Source organism: Blennius ocellaris (assembly GCF_963422515.1).
Source record: "Blennius ocellaris genome assembly, chromosome: 16".
Taxonomy (NCBI): Eukaryota; Metazoa; Chordata; class Actinopteri; order Blenniiformes; family Blenniidae; genus Blennius; species Blennius ocellaris.
This window is the reverse complement of record NC_137665.1, coordinates 10931463-10949591: the sequence shown is the minus strand read 5'-3', so window position 1 is coordinate 10949591 and position 18129 is coordinate 10931463. Positions and strand designations below refer to the sequence as shown.

The window sequence follows — 18129 nt, the reverse complement described above, 5'->3', positions numbered from 1 at the left end:
ATAAATTCAACTTGATTTGAATGAATTTCACATTTTCTTATTCATTTTTCCATTCACGTAATGGAGCTCGTGTCACACGGTAGTGTAGAGGATTAGCACTTTACAGCAAGATTATGCCTGATTTGGGAACCTTTCTGTGTGGAGTTTGCATGATCTCCCATAATTCCAAAAACATGCATATGTAGTTCATTTGTGACTCTTGCTTTCTTGTAGCTGTGGCTGAATGTGTATATGTTTGTGTGTGTGTGTGTGTGTGTGTGTGTGTGTGTGTGTGTGTGTGGGGGGGGGGGGGGGGGGTTGTCTGTCTGTGTCAAAGTTGAGTTGAACAGGGTATACCAGTGTAGACGATGCATGGTTGTGTGGATGACACAGTCATTAAACAGCATACCTGCCACCGAACCAGCACAGACGTGGTGGTGTGAGGCGTAACAGACAGGATTGTGGGGGCTTTGTCCGGCGCTGCAGGAAATGTAAAAAAAAGTGGTGGTGAGAAGACCAACCAGAAAGGGATTTATAATCCAGACAGTGTGGTGGAGATTATTTGGGTAACCAAGCATGGATGTAAAGGCCTATTTGTCAGTTCTTAAATATTCTTGTACACCTGAATGAAAAGTATTCTTACCATCCTGTAGTGTCGTGATGGCCTCACTCTCCAGACTGTATTCACTGTCTCCGATGTCATTGGTGGCTTTAACACGGAACTGGTAAGAGGTGAACGGCTTTAACCTTCAGAGAGAGAGAGAGAGAGAGAGAGAGAGAGAGAGAGAGAGAGACAGAGAGAGACAGAGAGAGACAGACAGACAGACAGACAGACAGACAGACAGACAGACAGACAGACAGACAGACAGAGAAGGAGGAATTTGTAGGCGCGTGGACCCCCACATATTTCTATTTTCTGATCACATAGCCGCAGAAAATGGATTTTTGTATTCACCTGTCGACGATGTAGGAGTGTGTCTCATGGCTGACTGATGCGGAGTGGACAGTCCAGTTGCTGTCTGGCAGCTCCCGGTACTGGACCGTATAGTAACGGACTGGGGACAGGCCGTCGCTGCCTGGTTCCCATGACAACAGCACTCTGCGAGCCTGGACTTCTTCTTGAGGCACTGTGGGACGACTTGTGGGTTGGGGTCGAGCTGAAGGGCACACACAAACACACACACACACACACACACACACACACACACACACACACACACACACACACACACACACACACACACACACACACACACACACACACACACACACACACACACACACACACACACATGGTCTCTTTTAAACTTTCTATTTAGAGGTGAATAATTGAAAAGGATACATTTTTAACCGGAGCATTTCACACTTGCCTCTCTTTTCTGTTGTGACCACCAAAGCCTCCGCAGCCTCTCCCCAACCCTTCCGTGTCTGAGCAGTGAGGCGGAATACATAAACCATTTCTGGTTTCAATCCACTTGCTGTGTACTGTCGAGCGCTGGGGCTCAGCACGTCGACTGTGGCGGCATTGCTATTTGAGGAGTTTCTTCTGAATGTGATCTGATAGGCTAAGAAGACAAAGTCACGTCAATATAAAGTCATGATTAATGATATTAATAATAATAACAATAATTAATAATAACAATAATAATAATTATTCTTACTACTACTACTACTAATAAAAGGATCAAAATGCAGAGCAATTCCAATGCAGTAAAAAAAAAAAACCAAAAAAGCTGAAGGAAATCTCATTTTTTTAGTACCGAGATTTTGTTTAAATCAAGGCTAAAGACTTTGTAGCTCACTCCTCTTTTTTTTATTAAATTTAATGAGGGACACTGACTGTGCTGCACTATAGTTACGCTCTGGTTTTATTTTGCTGCTTCATCTGTCTTATTTTATTTCTTCTCAATTTTATCTTCTCTTTTATTTTATTCCTTTAACATCCCATTAATGTGTGTCTTTTAATAGAGGCTTGTATTTCTTTTACATTTTGTCCTAATGTCTTTCCTGCATTATGTGCAGCCTTTTAGAAAGCACCACTGTTGAAGTGTTGCAATACAAATAGGCATCCGTTGCCTTTCCTTTCCTTTATCTCCATTATCTACCAATACTGTTCAAGGTTGAAGATGATGGTCAGTAAATTGCAAACTCACCCAGTATAATACCGTTGGGCTGTGCAGGAGGTTGCCAGATGAGACGTACAGAGGTGGTTCTGACTTCAGGGAACAAGATTCCTACTGGAGGCCCAGGCACTGTCGCACCAAGCACAACATCAGTCATTTTACCACAATCCAATGAAAAAAATTTGAAAGATGTATAAATCTACAAACACAGAGTCACAATTCAATAATGACCAAATATTTTTTGCATGCATTTGACTGAAATTAGATTTTAAATGAGGAAAGTGTTAAAATTTAAAGAGACAAAAAAAACAAATTCCTGACATTGAAACAGTGTTCTGTGCTTGTTTAGAATGAAATAAACATCTTCAATAATAACGGCAAGGTTATGTTGCTCTGTAGGCATTCATCTTTACCGTCGTCCAAGGTTCTTTCCAGAATGGATGGTGAGCTGCTCCTGCCGTCTCCGATGCGAGTGAAGGCCAGCACCTGAATCTCATATAGGACATACTTGCCCAGACCACTGAGCTGGACACTGTGGCTCGTGTTGCCTTCAACTGTCCAGAAGTTTGGAGCTGCATCTGAGTCCTTTTCTTTATACACAACCTGGAAGATGCAGGGGATTTCATACCGGTGAGCAACTTTTTCAATAATGAAATTTAACAGCGAAATTAGTTTTTAGAAAGATGCTGTGATGAAGGGTATGTGGTGTGACCTTGTAGCCCAGAATGAGCCCATTGCGGTCGGCCTCTTGGACTTCTCCCCACCGCACGAGGATACTGCTGGAGGTGGTGGCAAATGCTGACACGTTGGTGGGACCACTGGAGGGGACTGCGCCAAGAGAGGTAGACCGAGATTTGAGAGCATATCAGGGAGAGCGGTGTGATTACGTGTTGAAATATGCATTTCTCTCCCCTCACCTGACTCCCGGGTCCTGCCATGGACCGGCTGGCCCCAAGGCCCAGAGCCGATACCATTGACGGCTTGAACTCTGACCTCGTACTCTGTCCACTCTTCCAAGTCTTCGATAGTGAACTCCCTCTCCAGCCGGTCCATGATGACGTGGGAGAGAACCCCCCCTTTAGATCCCGCTTTAGAATACTGGACTCGGTAACCGACCAGTTCTGGGTTGCCGTTGTACTCCCACTCTGGTAGAGGCTGAAAATAGTTTTGGCTGTGTTTATTTCCCAGTTCATGCAAGATCGATATGAATAAGATCATAACTGTGTGCATAATGAAGACATAAGCCATGAGAGGCTGTACTTCACAGTGATTTAACTGCAGCTAAGAGGTGTTTCCAGACACATTGAGAAAGCAGTTGAGTTGCATTGGGTGTTTTTAAAATGTCACAACAATACTTTGTATTAAAATAATGATATTACCATTGAATCTGGTGCACACAGTAGCACAGTGTCTTTATAACACAAGCCCTCATTTTAGAGATTGACTTTTCCCACATAAATCCTTATATAAAACACACGGAGTGACTTTAATGCAGCTAAAACCACTGACATATCAATTATCGTTACTTGTTTTAGGTTGAAAACCTTTGTATGCCGGGCAAAAAGCAGTGCGACGAGAAAACATGGACTTTTTTAAATTGTGTATTTGTCATACTGAAAAAAGGCACATAACTCTGCATTATACATGACAAGACACCTGAATACATCCAGAGCGTTTAACTGTGATAGTGTGATTGATTTAGTATTCAAGCTCACTCTCTTCAAGAGTACTGTGACACAGCTATGAAGTGGACCACAAAATTTTACAACAGCTTAACAGCCAGCTTTTGAAATGAGCCACAATCACTGAGCTATGTCATTAATTTGTACAGCCATATCACAGCGTTGACACCTCTCTGCTTTTAGATGCAGGTATATTCAACCTTTTTAATCCTGTATGAGCCACAGGAATATGACAAGCCCTCTGTGTCTCGCCGGCCCACTCATGAAGAATACAGTGACCAAACGCTGACGCAGGAAGCGGCAGTAATGAAGGACACGGCGTGTGTGTGTGTGTGTGTGTGTGTGTGTGTGTGTGTGTGTGTGTGTGTGTGTGTGTGTGTGTGTGTGCGTGTGCGTGTGTGTGTGTGTATAGCCTTCTGAAACGTCACAAATACAATTACTTGCACTCAATCGTCAGACAACAGTCCCCGAAGAAAGAAAGGTGCATCTGTTCAGTTTTTCATAGATTTCTGGAGAGTCACTCTGTGATGTCAAACTTTAGTAACACGTGAAACATTTTTTATGGTAGTTATGGGAAAAATGAAATCAACTAAAATGGGTTTTTGTAAGGAACATTTTATAAATGTTATAGCCAGTTAATAACCCAAGGGCATTTTTTACAATACGGTCTTGTCCCAAGATAATTCTCCACCATGTCAATGAGCAGGACCTTGAGAGAATAAACCAACCGTTTAAAATAGCTTCTTTGAATACTAAGGCGTAACAAAATCTAAAGTGCATAATTCATACAGAGCCCAAAACATGCATATTGTAACCTTTATTAAAGCGCAGCCAGCTTCGGTCTGCCTCAGCCAGGACCGGCGTATAAAGAGCAGTGACGTCTTACCACCCAGCGGAGCCACAGACTGGTCTCACTGGCAGTCCGTAAGGTGACGTTTGCAGGGGAGATGTCTGGAGGGGCCTGCAGGGTCTGGATCTTTCTGGAGGGCTGACTGGGAGGACTGGTGCCCACAATGTTGACTTGATGCATTCGAAACCTATGACAAAAACCAGAAACAAATCAGTGATATAGAAGAAGAAAAATTTATAGAATAAAATACTAATTATCATTTTTTTTTTTTATTACAAAGCATATTGAATGTGTAATCTAGACAAATTATAATGATAAAAAAAAAACACTTTAGTGTACAACCACAAGTGTAACCCCAAATTCACACCAGACTGTGACTGTTTTCAATGGAAGCTGCATAAAGCTGCACTGAGCAGATAAAGCCAGAAAGGAAGCTCCCACACAAAAGGCAGAGTAAATCTGATCTTTTTTAGAAATGAAACTCGTTGGCCAATTAAACATTATGTCATATCAGGTGTAAATAGGTGATAAGTCAGGGATGATGAAGCACATACATTTAAACAAAATGACCAAAAATAACAAAGTCATGACCTCTCTACTTTGGTCATGAATGCGATTGAACAAAACAACAATAAATTAGACAACAGCCCCCCCCCCCCCCCAAACTATTACATATGTGTGTGAAGCATGTTTTACTTAAAATACACATACTGTACTGCTTATTTTGTATGCATTCACCTGTAGAAAGTATATGGGTTCAGGTCCAGGACCTCCAGCGAGCGAGCGTCAGGTTCGTTAGCCAGCTCCTGCACCATCAGCCACTCTTCATTCTCACCAATTATGCCAATCTGAAATGCACAAAGTATTACGTTGGGGTCAGTTCTTCATGACATAAAATGATGAAAGGAAAAACACAGGCTGTTCTTGTATTCAATTCTAAAACAAAAATGTCCTACCTGAGCTTCAACCTGCCAACGGGAGATAGATGTTTTTCCATCATAACCTGGTTTGAACTGCAGATTGACGGAGCGCGCCCCAATGTTGGAGATGGCTAAATTAGTGGGAGGACCAGGCAACTCTGTGGAAGAAAATTATAAAAACATTAATTAAGATAATGATTGAGGCATCACTATTTTTAGAATTTGCTGAGTGTGAGTGTGTTGAGTCAGAGAGTGCGGCGGAACTATTTGAAGTTCAGCTCTCCTCAGGGAAGTTTCAAGTGCTTCCTAATTCTCTATCTAAAAGTTCATTAACTCATTCGAACCACGAACCTGGTGGGACTCCCGACGATATAGTGGAAGCGGAGAGCTGACCTTGACCTTTGGAGGTCATGGCCGCCACCTGGATGGTGTAAGTAGTGAGGGCGGTGAGCCCTGTAACCTTGTACTCCTGAGTCAAGTTGGGTAAATAATGGGTCACCCTTGTATTGGTCCTATTGAACTCCTCCCAGGAAATCCGATACCCTGAAAGAAGGTGAATTTAATCAGGACAGTGTTACACTGCCTTCACAGTAAATCCAAGCAAGATGAGGGAGGCATGTTAACATTTTGGTCATTTTAATGATTACCTGTGAGGACTCCGTTTTTCTCTTGTGGTTCCTTCCAGCTGACTTTCAGCGACGTGTCCAGGATGTCAGTGAAACTCAGGTGTCCCACAGCTCCAGGGGCTATAAAGAAGAACACAAACAGGCAGTGAGGGAGGAGAACAACAGCCGAGCACATCATTTTCTGTAAAGACTTTTAATATCCTGAACAGGGGCACGTACTGTCCTCATGAGTGCGTAGCCGCTGAGCCAGACTGCGCGGTCCGTCTCCAGGGGTGGTGAAGCATAACACTGAAATGTAGTACTCTGTGAACTTTTTAAGGCCCGATATGTAACCCACGTGCATGCTGTCCTGGAAGTTGGGGCGCACCGTGACCACGGTGACCTCGTTTGTACGACCGGGTTCCCACGCCAATAGCTGGAAGTACAAGGCCCAAATTGAGCATACAGCAAGGATTTCACACTTAAATCCTTTCTCATCCTCTGTGAAAATGGGGCTTCGCCAGTAGCGATGCCTTGACCATGAATTGCCCTTCTACCACTGCCCACTAGAGTGCACTAGTCGACAGAAGGCATGTACTCACCTTATATCCTTGGTTGATTCCATTGATAAACTGAGGGCTCGGGGCACTCCAGGTAAAATGCACTGTGGTAGAGTTGACAGGCTCGGCTTGTACATTTCCTGGTGGCACAGTGGGCACTGATCCAGAGGAGAAAGAAAAAAAAAAAACACAAGAGATACAGGGAGGGATAAAGATTACAAGGAAGGAGGAGAGAGGGAGGGAAGGGCAGGTGGGCAAAAAGAGGGAGAGAAGGAAATAATACTAATGAGATCTGGAAAAAAAAAAACCACCTTACAAATCTACATGAGGCACATTCAGACTGGCCTCATTTGGAGCGTGAGAATCAAGCTGAAGGAATTTGTATTTTGGCTCATTTGGGGAGGGAAGAACATGCCAATCAAACCGGGTGTGAGAGTAGTTGCCTCAGGCAGCTTCCAGGTGAACCCTGCAGCAGTTTGTTTGATGTGAGCATGCCATTCTGATGTAACACCGGAAAACAGTCAGGGAGTTGCACATTAATAAACTGATTGACCACTACATGTCCTCGTGTCCCCACGCTGTCCTTCTCTGTCCTTGAATGCATTTAAATAAGCATCAACGTCTGCCGCCGTGGCTCCTCATTGGAGAGAGTGATGGAAACATCCAATTAATGAGCGCTGAGCGACACAACATGAATGCCTTTTTTGCCGTTGTTATTCACCAACAGTGACTTGGATGATGAAATCATAATTTGGGAATAAAATTGTGATGTTTGCATACCTTCCAGGTTTCATAGTTTCACTAATTAAACACAGAGATCTTGCGTTTCCCGAAGAAATGTGCTACTTTTGTTTACTTGCAGATGCAGCTGACTTTGATTTGGACCTTGTCATTAACTGACTAATTGATCAGGCATCACACAAAATGTGCCAGAGTTTCCAAGGTTTTAGCATTAACGTGTGCCAGCTCGAATTCATCATATTTTTTTGAGGCATGTGGAGTATTTTGTGATCATCTAGCCAAGAGAAGGTGACAAAAAATAGAAGCCATATTTTTTAGACAGAGAAACACATAGTGTGGATGATACAAGCTATATTTATGAGAGTCATATGGGAAAGTAATGATGAAACCTCGAGAAAAAAAAAAGAAGAAAAAAACGCAGAGAGCATATCAGGAGCAATGATTGTCAAGAAGAAATAAAAAAAAAAAAAACAGTTTCGCTGAAGTTGCAGCACAATTATAGTAACTACAGAAAGAAATAGCTTATTTAAGGTTTTAAGTGTGAATAAAAAGATATGTGATACTTTCCTGAAAATTCTGTCCATTTCAATGTTTCTGTCTCAGTGCAGTGTTTTTTACTTGAGGTCAAAATGCAAACCAGATAAATCAGCATAGACTCGAAGCCCCCGATACAGACTAATAAGCCGGCAATCCGCATACCTGCAAAACCTAATGAAGTCAAAAATAACTTCTGAGTCTACCTCTCTAATAAGTATCAGAGCAGAGAATTTAACAGGAAAGGAAATTTAAACACTCCCAATTTTCTTATGCCTACCCTTGAGAATATGTCGGGGAGTCTGGTGGAGAGATCTCTCTGCATGGAATGGATTTAACATGACAGGGATTCAGAGATATGCCTGTGTGTTAAGCCTTTCAAAGCTTTATATACAAGTTAAAGGAATTTAAAATCAAGCTGGAAGTCGGAGCAGCATATCTCAACCAGAAGCGATATCCTCTGTCTGGTGTAGGGTACAGTCTACAAGCAGCATTTTAAACTCACCTTAATCTATGAATTGATTTCGAAAGCCAGTAAAAGCAGTATTATTTAATGTTGGTGCGATAAAAACATGGATTAACCTTTGATCACGCCGATGCATAAGCCACAACCTTCATTTTTGGCTGTGTGTTTTGATAGGAAATCAGCTTGTTAACTTATATCTTAAAAGGTCGAGTCACACGCTAAAGAAATTGTCTTTGAAAGCAGCTTTCAAAGTGTGTAAAGGCTCATCCCCAAAGATCTGTCGCCACAAAATAAATCAAAGACTTTGTTCATTTTACAGTAACAACAGTGGATTTCCTCCTGTGAAGATGTTTGAGTAACGGGGCGGTGGGGGTGTGTGTGTGAAATCGGTAGGTGTGACAGAAATATGTAGCCGTGTGACACCAGGGAAAGTTCACAATGTGTGTTCTAATTATTCTCCACAGCGTGTACAGTGAGGGATGAAGTGAAGCGAGGCCATTTCTCTCTGGTGCATTGGGAGGCATGTCACAAGCTTGACACTCATCAACATGTGGTGATATATGTGGAGATTCAATCAAATCTGCACCACCAAAGTCTTCAGGTCGTCAACTTGAACATTCTTCCTGTGTGTTAAGTGCGGCGGTTACAGAAATGCCGGATAATAGAATCCATTCCTAACACTGCTTAAAAACAATGTAGGAATTAAAAAGAGTAAACAGCGACGTATGAAGATTGATGACAGTAAGACAAACGAAGAGATAAATCCACATCTATCCAAACACAAGCGCGGACGCGACAGTAAAAGCTTGGACTAAATTACAGTGGAAGGATCTGATGAAGCTTTTGGCTCCAGTTTGCACACACTTTGTTCTACAGATTGCAGGATTTATTAGGAAATGAACCACATAAAAACAGACAAAAACAAGTAAGCCACGCTGAGAGGCAAACAGCACTTACATGCTGATGTCTTTCACAAGCTTCACTGCCGCTGCTCTGCACTAACTGCTGACTTCTAACTAAGACAGCCGACAGTAAAAAACACACTGTTGTAGATCTACCAATACATGTGATTGGCAAAAACTCAACTTGACTCATATTGATTTGTAGATCAATGGAAAAATAGATACACTCGATACCAAATGCTTCACTTTTAGAATTGACTTTTGTTTTTAAAAGGTCTGTCTTTATGATCTATACATAGATTCCCACCACCATAGAGGAACTTTCCTTATTGACAAGATGTATTCCTCACTCGTACAAATTCTTCTTACTCCTTATTCAAGCAAACCAGCTTTAAAAAAAAAAACTTTTCTTGGATAAACCAGGTTGGAGTGTTCCAGTTTGTCACGAGTCAGACAACACCAGCAGTATTCATGAAACCAATCATTCTTAAAAATATTGGAATTTCTCACACACACACACACACACACACACACACACACACACACACACACACACACACACGCACACACGCACACACGCACACACACACACACACGCGCACATGCACACACGCAATAGTGCAGCAGTGATGCATGGACAAGTTATTGACACAGTTGGAGAACTTTTAAATCCGGCAACAACAACAACATCGAAAGATCACAAGCGGCCATATTGGAAACTGAAATTGGGGCCCTCAAAGCTGCCCCAAGTATATTTTTACATTTCTTGTCGCACAGCGGAACAGTGGGCAGCATTCTCGCCTCAAAGCGAGAAGGTCTGGGTTCAAATACCGACTGGGCCTTTCAATGTGTTTGCAGGTTTCCTCCAGTTCCACCCTTTTTTCCCTCCCACAGTCCAAAAACATGCACGTGAAGTTAATTGGTGACTCTAATATCAGCATGTGGATGTGAGTGTGTGTGGTTGTGTGTCTCTTTGTGTTTTCCCCGTGATGGACTGGCAACCCGGGCAGGGTGTATCCCTCCCTCACACATATAGTCAGCTGGGATTGACTCCAGCGCCCTGCGACCCTGCACAGGCTGAAGTGGTATAGAAGACGGATGAGTGGACATTTCTTGTGAATTATGTTGAATAGGAATTACAAAGAACAGTCCTAGTGTCATTTCATCAATACAATTTGGATTAACCTCCATTTGAGCTCCTTCCTTTGATAGTAGGTTTTAAACAAAGCATCAGTATTATCGATACCATCTTTTAATTGTTATCAGATCGAAATCACCAGGATGGGATATGCTCTGTTGAGGCAATGTCTTTCTCTTTGGTCTATGTTTTCCTCTTTCTGCTGAGCTACTTTTGCCGCAGGGTGGGTGTCAAATGTATCTCCCCTACGAAAGTGATTAAAGCTACTTCACCAGCAGACCAAAGAAGGTCAAATAAATGTACTCTGAAACCTAAGTAAAAGCAGAGCTGTCACCTCTTAAACATCAACAGTTAAAAGATCGCCACTATCGTCCTCTCACCAACTAAAACATTTAGTTTGAATTTGGGATTTTCGATATTGCATTTATTTAGAATGATGTGTGCATTACAATCGGCTGATTACATTCCTTTGAACTACAATCTGTGTATTACTTCCTTTTTAAACTTGATTTAATTCACTGATTCACCTTGCAGCAAACTTTTCCCCCTTCTGCTTTTATCACAAATTACAATCCGAGTATCACAAATCACATAATGTATTTTGGCTTATGAGAAGGATTCCAATAATCTACAGTGCAACACAGAGGCAGTGTATCGCTCCCACCTCCTTGCAGAGTCCACTCGGTGACTTTGTGGCTGTAGGTGCCCCTGCCGGCTCCATTGTACGCTGCCACCTCGATCTCATAGTTGGTCCAGATGATGAGTTCCTCCAGGATGAGACTGGTCTGGTCTGGGTTGGTGATGTTCTTCATCTGACAATCGACTGGAAGCCCTGACAAACAGTACCTGGGAGCAAAGGGAATATTTTCATTGGCAGAGGAAGTGAAAGACAGATAGACAGACAGGGCGAAGCAAAGATAGAAAACCATGTAAATATATATTAGGGGACGACAGTGAGGGAGAGGGGTGCCGGAAGAGAACCCATAAAAAGCAGTATTAAAAAATGGTTACAAGACGAGAAGTGACAACAGATGAACGGTGAGGAAAGTATTTAATTGGCACCAATTATTCTACAACAGCGGTACGCTAGTATGGGGGGAAATGGAGGGGAAGAAAAGGTGCTGACATAGCACTTATTCCCACATCTGAATGGCACTGTTGTAGACAGGCACACAGTTTTGGAGGTGAAAAAAAAAATAGGCAGGTTGTCACGGTCTTCTTACCTGATGATGTAGCCCTGTAGTGGACCGTTCTGATGGCTCTCTGGGGGAGGCTGCCACTGGATCATGATGGACTGATTGGTGCGGCCACTTGCGATGACTGTCTGAGGTGGGGCGCTGGGAGGCTCTTCGGGAAGAGTCAGTCTGCAGCAGAACAGGAGGAAAAGGGAGAAGAGAGGTGAACGAGGAGACAAAAAGTGGAGCCATGCATTAATTATCTGGGGTTTCTGCATATTTCCATCCAATTTCATCATAGACATCAAATCATTATAAAGACGGGTTTTTGTATTTTTCTTTTTCTTTTTTTTTAGAACACCATAAAGGAACGCCGGGTCGAGTGTGACTGCGTCTTTGTCCAAAACATATTCTCTATAATGCTGTCCACAGAGGGACAGCTTGCTGTGGCGTGAAAAAAAAGATCAAAGAGGCCTTGGTGAAAATGGAGCAGCACAATGGAGAGACAGTGTGAGTAAGAGAAAGATATAAAAGAACAAGAAGGAGAGATCCAGGCAGACTTTTCCCTTAAGTCAATTTAAGATGACATCTTGATTTCTTCCCAGTGCACCGGAGCACTGCTCTGGAGGAGATAAAGCAGAGTGTTTAGGATCAAAGAGGTGTGCCGGAGAGACGCCTCAGAAAAGCCCTGCACTCACTGACGCTCAGTCACCCTCCTGTGGTGCTCTCTTGTCTGGGCAGATCCACATAGGAATACAGCCCTGTGAATGAATGTGAGGCAGAAAAAAACCCAAACAAAAAACATGTATGATGGGTAGTGGCATTCAGTTTGAAGGAGTTCCTTGCTGCAGGTGTAGAAGAAATAAATCAGTTGTGTTGATGCAGACAAGGTCAGACAGTGATGTGCACAGGTGAATCGTGATGAGCCAAAAATGCATCTCTGTGTGTGAGCGTGTATGGGGAGGAGGGTGTGCACTTGTATAATTATGAATGTTTCTTCTTGCTAGTCAGGAAAATTCACTCGAGATTTGAGTCTGTGTTGAGCTTTGCCTCTTTCAAGCTTCCCCGCATTTTGCCGTGAAGTACAGCAAAGGCAGTTAATAGGAGGGAGAGAGATGAAGCTGGGTCAGTGCACCCATCAAGTCTTCACAAAGCACAATTTTAGCTCATTCACAGTTTTATCTTGAAAAGGCCCATCCCGAAGCCGGCTCATCTCTTGCTCACTCCCACAGGAGCCAAGACCAAAAAGTGGACTTACAGGAAATAATCACAGGATTTTCTATTGAACTGCCAAGATGAGGGGTGGGAGAACAGGCTGTTCCTGAACAACAAAAGCCCTCAAAGTGCAATGATTTTTTTCCTGTGACCAGTGTACACACTTAAGTTGCATAGTCTACATAGTTCAGCGAAGGCACAGCAGCACCCACCGGTCAGTCTCTTTGCTGAACTGGCCTCTGCCCACGTCGTTGACGGCACACAGCCGGAACTGGTACGAGCGTGCCGGGATGAGGCCACCAACGGTAACCCCATTAGAGTCTGGCTCAATGTTGGCCAGCAGAACCGTCCACGGGGCATCTAAGACAGAGAAGACGCAAATAGAGTTGTGAGCAATAGCGAGCAGTAAATGACCTTGTGTGGCCGCATTTATTCCGGAACAATAATCTCCTCAGCTAACTCTAATTTAAATTCATTGTTATTTCTAACTATGATTGCACACGGCTGTTTCACTTTCAGTAATATTATTGCAGCCACCGATAAAAAACAAGTCATTTATTTTGTATATACTCTCCCAAAATATCAGATTGCAATTCAATTATCTAAAACCCAGATCCCATCTGCATCCTCAGATTCATTCTCCCTTTAATGAGTTGTCATCTTCTCAGTTAGCCTGAGCTTCGAAGAGAAATGGTTGAACAATTTAGTCTTTATGGGTGAGAGCATCCCAATTTCTTTGATTTTATCAAGTGAACGGAAGATAAGAGCATTGGACATCAACACAATTTGTCTCCCCTGATTGTTTGTAAAGTAGCACACAGGTGAGGAAATTGAGACATATTGATTGAAGAAGGTATGAAAGGATGCAACTGCCAATTTAAGGGACACGATGGAAATGTAATAAAATAGGAGAGGTACCAAATTAGTGCATCCCAGGAGTGGAAAGCAGCGATATTGCCCTCAAAATTACTAACAAGAAGCAATAAAAGAGCTAGAATTGTGTGCTGGTAACAGTGACAGTGGAGCTGAAACCAAGAAAAACTCACTGTTCTCCGAGACCTCCAGGATGTAGCGGATCAGGGGGCTGTTGCCATCAAAGGCCTGGGCCCACGTCAGGTTGATGGCCCTCCTCTCTGAGGTGCTCAGAATTGCCACTGGGTTTTCTGGCGCATGGGGCAGTTGCCTTTATGTGCATATGCGAGCAAGAGAGTGAGGGATGAAGAGAAATAGAATCAGACAAGAGAGGCTGCAAATAACAGGATTTAACAGCCAAACCAGGAGCCTCACACTGCAAATATTAGAGGTGTTTGATGGATTAGAGAGGAGAGCGGTGATAAACCAGGACAGTGAGGAAAACATCTATCCATCATGTCCTGGTCAGACGTAAATAAGAGGCAAAAAATACAGGCGGAGAGATAAGAAGAGGGAGACATGAGGCAAATATGCAGACCTGACTCTGAGGTGGGCGCTGCGAGAGTCGTTGCCACCCACTGATGTCACCCTGCAGGTGTATGTACCGATGTCGCCCGACCACGTCTGGGAGATGTGCAGGGTCCCGTCGGGATCCAGACGCAGACGGGGAGACGTGTTCACGTCAATCACAGAACCGCTCTTCTCCCACACATACCTGGAGGTATTTACATGAGCAGACACACACACACACGTTCACACTTTAAAACACTTGACAGTGTTGTGACAGTAAATTTGTTTGCCTTGTATCAGTTCAAATGCCAGACACAGGAGTTTGCTGATGCTGATGAAAAGCATTGTGAAGCTGATAGCAAAAGCATTTATATTCCCTGTAACACGTAGAGTGGAGAACCATTCCTCCATGTATGCACGTAGGCAGACACATAGGAGGAGCTTCCTGTGATTAATTGCGACTATTTGGGCTTTCCAGCTAATCTCCTCTGTGTTGCGTTTAATTAAAGGCTCCGTCTCAAGTTATTACTCTGTTTACATATTCATCTGTTTACCCCACAATCTGATCAGTGTTGGAGGCCCACAGGTGACATGTACTCTAATCTCGGGGCTCCACAGACATCTTTCTGGTCCCTCGGAGACAGACGCACACACGTACACACACTCCATCATGCTCAAGACCGTCTGAAGTGTACAGAAATGCTGTGGACTAATTCCTCAATCTGACTCTCAGAGTTTAAGAACTTTCCCATAGGAGGCCTTCTGAGGGTGGATAAACATTACAACATCTCTTGCAGTTTTCATGAACTAATTAAGTACGACACTGATACCCGGGCTTGTTTACCAGGCTGCGGCTGAAATAAGAAAAACAGTGATGCCAGACATCATTGATTGTATGTGACTGAAAAGGAGCAGAAACCCTTCGCATTACCTGACAGTGACACTGGGATCGTGGGTCACTCCGCAGGTCATAACAGCTTTGGTCCCTTTAATAACGCTCTGATCTTGAGGAGCCTTAGTAATTCGAGTGCGGGCTGTGAAAAGACCCACGTGCGGTTATTTAGAGAGCGTTTGAACACGGTTTCATATTTCACTGCTCGATGTGATTCAAAACAGAGCAAATCATCCAACATTTACAGTGAGTGGAGTATTTTACAAGCCTTTCAAGGCGAACCCATGTAAATGTATTCAGAAAATTAGTGCATATCTAAACAGCATAGTCAGAACATCTTGTCAATGACCCCCAGGAACATACTGCTTAAACAAGTGAACAAGTTGTGGATTAAAGAATGATTTTTCTTCTTTTTGTTTTAATGCATTTTTCAAAGGGTCAGACTAGTTTGTGGTATTATACGAGCGTTGGTAGAAAATGAGAAAACAAGGATCTGCAAATAGATCCTCAGAATACAAATGAGATGCAGAGATTGTCCGATTTCCGTTCTGCTCACCCCAGACCACGAGGTCAGCCGAGGCCTCATCGATGCCCCTGGAGTTACTGGCCATGCATGTGTAGGTTCCAGCATCAGATAGGTGGGAGGGGCTGATTAGCAAGCTGCCCGACTCCAGCAGGGTGAACCTGGGCAGCTGGACTGAGCCACTGGCCAAGACACGTTCACCTACAGGGAAGGGCGGGAGTGATTGATGGTTTTGGATGGAGGACAAGAAAAAAAGGGAGGACGTGGGTAACAAAAAGAGAGATTAGGGTATTGGATAAATGTCAGGGTAAACAAACACCAGGGAAAGTGGTGGAGCAAAAGTAAAGAAGTAAGGCATGTTTGGAGGGAATTCATATTCTGAATCTTTTCTTCAGCACTTGTCTAACTTTGGCATCTGAAAATGAGGAATAATGACCCCCACTTTTATGCCACCTTCCTGGAATCCCATGCTGTTAGCCCACGCACCTTTCTGCCAGGTGATGGCTGGCCGTGGAGCTCCTGAGGTCTCACAATGCAGAATGACTGACATGCTGTCAATCACGGCGCTGTCAGCGGGGCCGGCGGTGATGTTGGGAGCTATACCTGCGGAGGGGGTTTCAGCCACACACACGCACACACACACACACACACACACACACACACACACACACACACACACACACACACACACACACACACACACACACACACACACACACACACACACACACACACACACACACACACACACACGCAGACACACACGCATACATTCAAACAAAATTAGGTGAGACAGAGGTGATAATGAGGGACATAAACAGATTTCTCCCTAATAAAGCAGACAGCAGCAGAGAGCTTAATAGACTTGACAAAAGGGGCAGCTGTCAGGTCTCATTCTCAGAGACATCTCTGAGAATCTGACAAGGCGCCTCCATTTGTGCTTCTTGTGCTCAGCCTCTGATTCAAAAATAGCCAATAATTGCCCGAGCATCCAAGGTGACAAATCTGTCACTGCAAAGCGATATATAGATAGATGGGTGTGGGAGGGAAGAAAAAGAGAGACGGGGAGGGGGGTGGGGTGGGCAAAAGAGGATTACAAATGAGAATAGAGGAGCGGATTTAGGAATAAAGAAAAGAAATGAACAGAGAAGGGGAAGACAAGCGGAATTAAACACGAGACACGTGCATAGCTTAGGAAAATTCCAAGGGGACGTACTCGTAACAGCTAGGTAGGTGTTTGTCTGGATCTCGCCTGCTAGATTGCGGGCAAAGCACTGAAACATCCCCGTGTCGTCTGGAAGGAGGCCGTTGATCTGCAGGCTCCCTCCCACCAACACCCTGTACCTGGGGATCTTCACCGGGCTGATGGGCACTGCGTCTTTATACCACACTATGTCTGGCTGTGGAGTGCCTGCAGATGGAAGAGAGGATGTTTTGCCTTGTCACTGTGACCCTTTAGTTCCCATTGCTCTCCTTTAATCACAATTCTTATCACAAATGCAGCAATACAGACAAAAAAAAGAAAAGAAAAGGACAACAAAGTAAAACCCAAACACAGCTAACCTCGTGCCTGACAGGGGATATCCACCACCTTCTCCATTTCTGCACTGATGTGACTCGGTGGCTCTTTGACAAATAGAGGATATTCTGTTTTGAGAAAGAAAAACATACAAATCAATGCTCCATTAGAGGGTTTAAAAACAACTCGGGGAAAAAAAAAAAAACACCCTCATGCTTTTTATCTTGACCCTTCTGTAGAAAATAAGCAATTTTAGCACTCAAGATGACAACATCAGAGCAATTACGGAAATATAATACAGCTACAAAAAACCTCCCCCTTTAAAAATTCCCTCACAACATGAAGGCCAGATCGAGGCGAAGTTTGGATGATTTATTTTCAAAAGTTTTGCGTTACGTTAAAAAGTGAACTGTTGGGTTATTTACCAAGGACGTGCAGGTACGCCCCAGCAGTGACTGAGGGGACGCTGCTGCTGCGGAGGGACGCCTCGCACTCGTAGTATCCACTATCACTCACTGCAGGCAAACTGATGACCAATCTTCGACCGAAATCTCGAATCCCCGTGTTGACCACCACCCCATCTTTCCTCCAAGTGATACTCATTTTGACAAGAGGTCTGGGAGAGAAAGATAAAAAGCAGAAAGAAGTAACAGGGCGTGCTGGTTTTTAATACAGATTTATATTCTGTTTCAAGGTTAGGGAGCATTGAGAGAGCAACGGGATACATCTGTCAGTCTGATTAAGTCTTTGAATTGGAGATAATAGTCAGAATTCAGGACTGGGATGGTGTGAGAACGAGAGAACAGAGTGAAGCCTTGAATCAAAGGGAAGAATGGTGGAAAGGTACGAAATGAGAAAAGCCAAAAAAAAACAAAAAACACTT

At 43.6% G+C, this 18129-nt stretch overlaps 1 protein-coding gene across 1 annotated transcript in view; it reads right to left on the bottom strand.

Annotated features, from left to right (window-relative positions):
- sdk2a (sidekick cell adhesion molecule 2a) overlaps positions 1 to 18129 on the bottom strand; it is a gene marked incomplete at its 3' end in the record, with an annotated part of 39171 nt that overhangs the window by 11687 nt on the left and 9355 nt on the right. The window contains exons 6-31 of the mRNA XM_080511312.1: positions 17672 to 17862; positions 17291 to 17374; positions 16944 to 17138; positions 16214 to 16330; positions 15761 to 15928; positions 15244 to 15346; positions 14341 to 14517; positions 13937 to 14073; positions 13103 to 13250; positions 11724 to 11864; positions 11165 to 11346; positions 6762 to 6877; positions 6400 to 6595; positions 6202 to 6300; positions 5906 to 6097; positions 5591 to 5712; positions 5373 to 5482; positions 4671 to 4821; positions 3020 to 3257; positions 2815 to 2930; positions 2516 to 2705; positions 2133 to 2231; positions 1344 to 1544; positions 935 to 1136; positions 623 to 726; positions 389 to 459 (exon numbers count right to left, since the gene is read on the bottom strand). Coding sequence (XP_080367438.1) covers positions 389 to 459; positions 623 to 726; positions 935 to 1136; positions 1344 to 1544; positions 2133 to 2231; positions 2516 to 2705; positions 2815 to 2930; positions 3020 to 3257; positions 4671 to 4821; positions 5373 to 5482; positions 5591 to 5712; positions 5906 to 6097; positions 6202 to 6300; positions 6400 to 6595; positions 6762 to 6877; positions 11165 to 11346; positions 11724 to 11864; positions 13103 to 13250; positions 13937 to 14073; positions 14341 to 14517; positions 15244 to 15346; positions 15761 to 15928; positions 16214 to 16330; positions 16944 to 17138; positions 17291 to 17374; positions 17672 to 17862 — 3850 coding nt within the window. The remainder of the gene's footprint in view (positions 1 to 388; positions 460 to 622; positions 727 to 934; positions 1137 to 1343; positions 1545 to 2132; positions 2232 to 2515; positions 2706 to 2814; positions 2931 to 3019; positions 3258 to 4670; positions 4822 to 5372; positions 5483 to 5590; positions 5713 to 5905; positions 6098 to 6201; positions 6301 to 6399; positions 6596 to 6761; positions 6878 to 11164; positions 11347 to 11723; positions 11865 to 13102; positions 13251 to 13936; positions 14074 to 14340; positions 14518 to 15243; positions 15347 to 15760; positions 15929 to 16213; positions 16331 to 16943; positions 17139 to 17290; positions 17375 to 17671; positions 17863 to 18129) is intronic.